The following is a 6,000-nucleotide window of genomic DNA, read 5'->3' as shown; positions in this document are numbered from 1 at the left end:
GCATCCCCTAATTTGTCTGTTCAATAATCTTCTCAACGCTTTGCATTCCCTTCACTATTGTCTCTACTTTTCATAGTCAACCGCTTACCTCTCATCCTTATATTCCTCCCATTCTCCCTCCCTTCATCCATTGCAAAGGCATTACAGGTGAATTGTACTCATTGTCTATCCTCCCCCCTCCCCCCGCACTCATCCTCTGCCCCTCCGTTTCTCAGTTTCTTCCCAAGTCACAGATTGTCTTGTAGCCTTTCCATGTAGGTTCTGATTTCAGACTGACCTAGGTCCATATCATGGCACACCCACTTGATGTCATCCTCGCTCCCATTGGTCACCAGAACCGAGGAGTTGGTGTATGAGCCACCCCCGCCCGAATTATCATTGGGCAGAACAGTGGCAAAAGATGTGAACTTGACACGTTTGCGTTTGGCGGCTGCAACTGCAGCTGCAGCCGTGGCTCGGGGGGAATTATTCAGATGCTCTGCTTGGCCAGCAGCATCTTTGCCACCAGCAGTGATTGCTGAAAGGCACTGATGCGGTTCTGGAATGGACCTGGGCAAGGTTTGTCCATGGGTGATGCCTCGGTGTACACCTGTGCCAGCACTCCCACTAATAGTGCCCATGCTTGTGCCCACGCCCATCACCAAGGTGTTACCAGCCCCATTCAGCAGGTACTTGTTTTCCTCGTATCCTCCCTCATTCCGGTCAATGATGGTGGTGCACTCATCTGGCAGACCTCCCTGGCATTGTTCAGAGTGATCAGCTAAAAGGTCGGCCTCGTTGCCAAGCCACACCCAGTCATGGGCGTGGTTCATGTTGCCTCCTGCCTCCAGAACAGGGACCTGCTTGTGACGGTATCTGCAGATGAAAGCAAGTAATTAATAGACAATGAAAATACAATTACATGCTGTGCTGCTTGTTTATTATTGACAATGGGCTTATCTTTGTTTTGACAGCAGAAAGTATAAGACATGATGGCAGAGACACAATTTGAAGACTGAAATCAAATTTCATCATATCCTCGCAGCAAAGTATTGTTAAAGGGTGAGAAGAATATGAGCAAAGTTGTGAAAGCTGTCCTTTTTTGGTAATAGCTACATGCAAATAAAATTAGTGAACTGAACAACCGGTGTGGAGAATTAAATGGCACCCAGAGGTGAAGTTGCAGATTGCAGCCAACTGAATACTCGCTAAAGCTTGCAAAAATCAGTGTTTGGTTTGTCTGTTTTGGGCTACTGTAGAGACATGGCGGTGCAACGTGACGGGCTATGTGGACTCATTCTAATATAACAAAAAAACAGAAAAACATCTTATTTTCAAGTGTTTATTCACTAATTAAAATATACTTATGAATATTATTCCATTTCAGCCAAGTCTGTTCCACAAGATGCCACTAAATTCTACGCACTGGTCCTGTAACAATGAAATTCAAATCACACAAATGCAAGATGTAATAAATAGCCACATGTGCACTGTACGAATAATGGAGGACTAGATTAAGCCAATAAACACATTGTTAATGTCATGTACTTGATATGTAGGTACATAAGGTGGTTCACACAGAGATTTTCTATACCATGATGTAACTGGATGGAGACCTTACTGTTTAACATACTAACACACATTTTTTAATGGCTGAGTTCTCTTCAAATTATAAAACAACAGGTCCTCAATTTTCACAATGTTTTACCTGAAAGCAAAGCTGACGCAGTTGATAAGGAAGACCAGTATTGCCAGACAGAATACTCCCAAAAGGGCATACATCCCAATCTCCAGGTCAGACAGTCCTCTGGTGGTTTGGGTGAGCTCACCATCCCCAGTCCCAGGCACCTCCACTTGTGCTGGGTAACTACTGTAGTCCCCTGCTTGGCTTGGACCACTGCCTCGGCTGCTACTGCTGCCTCCACTGGCAGCTTTACCACCTGAAGCACGATGGATCACTGTGCTCTTGGTTGTTGAGCTAACCTGGTAAATGGTATTAAACATAAACATGTTTCATTTTTATGAAAAAAGTGTGTGTGGGGGGGGGGGGGGGTTTCACATCAATCTCTATTAATCTTTTCTCATTTATTCAATCTTCCCTCCCACCTTTCTCATGGCTCCTTCCTCTCGATCCGCTGCTGCACTATTTGACTTCCACTCTCCTCCCTCCTTCGTCCTTTGCTCATTGGTGCTGTTGTCCATCCCTCCTCCATCCTCCTGGCCACCTCTTTCCACCACTCCTCTTTCCTCGCTCTTTGCGCCATATTTCACTATCACATTGCCAACTCCGGAAGCCAGCACGCTCTTCCTTTTGGACTTCTGGCAGGTCTCAGAGATGACCATCTCTACGCGAACCAGCGGCCCCTGACCATCACCCTCTGCCACTACAATTGGCCAGTGCTGTTCCTAATAGAAAATACAGACAACATGAAGCTAACCAAACACAGCAGGGGGTTTTCAGCCTGGTAACACTTTATCTGTCATATTTATAAGTAAGTTTTGTAACACTGGTCAGACTGGTCAGACAAAGAAAGTTGCTAATGGCTCATACTTGATTGGTTATGGAGATGACACTCTCATCCAGTGACACAGCTGAGAGGAGAAAATCCTTCGGATCATAGATATCTAGTGGTGTCACTGAACCGTCACTGTACTGGATCCAAGCACTGATTGCTGCTTCCTGAAGGAGAGGAAGAAACAGAGTATGATTACAATTCTAGTTCCCACATAATTAAATTCATTCAAGTCATTTTGTAGTTTCTCAATGTCATATATGAGCAAGTTTACTTAGGCCCTCAATAACAATCTCTTTACATCTTCCACTGTTGACCACCGGACAATAAAATTGTTTCAGTGAAGAATGAGATTTGGAAGGCTGTGATCAAAACAGTCAAAATGGTAAACTTTATATGGGCATAACTTTGGCATATTTGCCCATGTTTATTATTCCCTATATTACTAAATAGCTTATGATGGACATTTTGATGATGCGTTGATGGATAGACAAATACATTTTTTCAATTTACCATTCAGATTTGTTCAGGTGATCTGGTATTTAAAGTGGCATCAAATTATATTTTTCATTTCAGCAATGGGTCAAATGATTGTGAGTTATGTGAAAGGGATTGCTCATAGTGGAAATTGTTTCTGTCATCAGCACTGTTACCTGATACAATTTGAAATCTGTCTTTCCCGGGGTAAAGTATTTAATGGTGTTGGCCTTGGCAGCTTGACAGCATGATATATTTGTAGAATGGTTAAGTTGTGTGCCTTTCCAACACAATGGAAATCAATAGTATGTTGCTACTTACCGTACAAAACACAATAAGAGACATCTCTATCTCCATCCATCCACCCACACACCAACACATTTACACACAAACAGGTGAACGTGTAAACAGCAATAACTGGAATATATCCACTTTGCTTTGTGCACAGACACACTCTTTCTCCAGTCACCATCTCTTCCTTCACAATGAACACAAGTACGTCCAGGAAGAATGGTTTTGTCAACAAGCTTCTTCCAGCAGCAGCTACTGCACAAATAAAATCAGTTCAGCAGAGAATGTACTTCTTCTTTTCTGCTTGTCTTTATGTGATCTTGCTTGTCTAATTTCCCTGGATAGACCCTTTGCTTTCTTTAATCAGAACACAGAAAAGCTTGTGTGGGTAAAACATAGCAAAAACCTCCCTACAAAAGTAATTAAGCTCCAATGTGAAGAACAACACTTTATCTCTTCTCCTCTCTTTACAATGTTTTCACATTAAATTGTCTTCTGCCCTTGCCTCCTCCACTCCTCTCTTTTTTCCTCCAGTCTTATTTTTTCCCTCTCCATCGCTTCATCATTATTCCACAGGTAATGGTAAATTAAGTAGGTAAAGACCGACAGATTGAACAGGAAAAAGAAAGAAGGTTTGAATAAAAAGCAGGAACAGATCTATATTTTAATCATAATGAGTTGCTTCCTGTCCAATTAGCCGTTGGATAGAACTTGGTATTGCTCGATAAAATAAGAACGAAAGAGGGAAGGAGAAGGAAAGGTGGGAGAGGAGGGGGGGGTGTAAGGGATAATAGCTTGAGATAGTGTGATAAAATAACCCTTGGCAATGTGATTAAAGAGTCAAGAATAACTTGGCAACAAAGTCGAGCAATACTGTATGCATGATGGTGTAGGAGGAGTGTGTGCTCACTTCATTAGATGTGTTTGTGTGTTTCTTCTACATTTATGGTCATGTACTTTATGACAAATGTAGTTTCAATTTAAACAATTAGTTAATTGACATTAACAATGTGTTTATAATTAAGTACATGTATTTTCAACGTCACTGTAACCGACAATATATATACATTTATTATGTATTTTAACTATAGACGTTTAGGTAGTTGTAACTGTAGCTAAGATAAGCTGTAAGCTGTAAGTTGCACACTCCTAATTAGAAGCTGATTATGTGAGACAGATAGCAGTGATAAGGTATTCACAGCACAGAATTACTGTTTAACTTCAATGATTACAACCTTGGGGGTTTTACTGTAGACATGTTAGCAGTTTAAGACGTGGTCCGTCAGTGCCTGTGTGTGTGTCTGCGTCATTTATGTTTATCATGTGATTGCATGTGCAAGATACCTTCAGAAAATCTGATAAAAAAAATAACCCAAGGAGAATATGATATCCTGCAGAGATGGAGATATTTTAAGCTGTGCAGGTGTGCACCAGTGCATGTGAGTGTGTCATTGCATGCTCCTGCTTAATGAGTGTGTTTGTGTGGTTTGTACATATATCTCCTACCTGTTTGGGTGTGTGTAGCAGGTCCGTTGCTGTAGTCGTTAGCTGTATAGCCTGGTAATTTCCTGGACTCGCTGTCATACTGAGGGATAGAGATGCAACCAGCTGGACTCCAAGGTCTGTGATGGTGACCTAGACGGACAAGAGATACTGTACTTAAAATTTACGGTGAAAATATATCATCATAGCTGCTTAATGTTTCTAGCTTTTGTTATTTCTAAGACTATCAGAGAAAGCCACTGTGTTTCCGTTTGTTTTTTCATTTTTAAGTTTTTCTTATTTGCTCTCCTTTTAGTGACTAGAATGGATAAGAGGTCCAGAAAAAGTCTACTTTTTAATTGGTTGAGAGATAAGTTTTTTGGCTACAGTACACCAAAATGAAAGAAGAAGAAAGAAGTAATTGTAAATCAACTTCAACTTTGGAAGTAAATTGAATTTTGGATACTATTTGAGAAAATTGGGTAGCTAACCTACCAAATAGTATATTATATAACAGTGGCAAAAAGTGACAAACACAATATTTATAACCAGCAATTTAAAGACACATAGCATGCTTAGTATTAAAGTAAGTCTTCAATGACACATGATGGATGACCTTATAGACTCCCAAATTACATTGTTATTTTCATACCTTGTATGATTCGGCATGTATTGCTCATTATACAATATATACAAATAATCTGGGCTTCAATTTCCTCAGACTAACCTGATAAATGTGTTCATTTGCATTGCAAATTGTTTTCTTTCATTTTTAGTCAATTACGTTAAATACCCACTGCCTTGTATAACCAATGATATGCAAAGTGAGATTTAACAACACACAACCATAGTAGAGCATGTATTATCCAACATAAGGGACCTACATCCTGCAAATAAATGACATAAAGCCATGTGTTATTTATTTATTTATTTTTACCTTGTCATCCAACACAGTCACAGTCTTCTCTGCTAGGATGGAGTCAGACAATGGGGACAAAACCTGCAAAAGATGATGCATAAATTGTTGTAAAACGACTTGCACAAAACTTAAAGGATTTGTTTTCGCTAGCTGAAATTAATCTGCACCATTACAATTGCAAAAGAGTCTATTCACATAAAAAACAATTTCATTTCATCGTGAGCTCATTGAAGCATTCATAAAAAAAACTGCACTTCGTGACAACTTTTGTATTTTCTGTATTAACACTCAGTGTCTGGAAGGTCTTTTGAGAGAGAAATCCTAAACAGAGTAAGGTTT

General features: G+C 40.2%; 1 protein-coding gene across 1 annotated transcript in view; it reads right to left on the bottom strand.

The window, feature by feature from the left end:
- Nucleotides 1–227: 227 nt before the first annotated feature.
- The window catches only part of si:dkey-215k6.1 (transmembrane protein 132D), a 209,326-nt gene continuing 203,553 nt past the window's right edge, over nucleotides 228–6,000 (bottom strand). The window contains exons 11-16 of the mRNA XM_062417906.1: nucleotides 5,680–5,742; nucleotides 4,767–4,895; nucleotides 2,531–2,659; nucleotides 2,086–2,385; nucleotides 1,688–1,962; nucleotides 228–855 (exon numbers count right to left, since the gene is read on the bottom strand). Of these exons, the coding sequence (XP_062273890.1) occupies nucleotides 228–855; nucleotides 1,688–1,962; nucleotides 2,086–2,385; nucleotides 2,531–2,659; nucleotides 4,767–4,895; nucleotides 5,680–5,742 (1,524 nt within the window). The remainder of the gene's footprint in view (nucleotides 856–1,687; nucleotides 1,963–2,085; nucleotides 2,386–2,530; nucleotides 2,660–4,766; nucleotides 4,896–5,679; nucleotides 5,743–6,000) is intronic.

This window comes from Scomber scombrus, chromosome 4 (assembly GCF_963691925.1).
Source record: "Scomber scombrus chromosome 4, fScoSco1.1, whole genome shotgun sequence".
NCBI classification, from domain to species: domain Eukaryota; kingdom Metazoa; phylum Chordata; class Actinopteri; order Scombriformes; family Scombridae; genus Scomber; species Scomber scombrus.
This window is presented reverse-complemented; position numbering and strand designations above follow the sequence as displayed.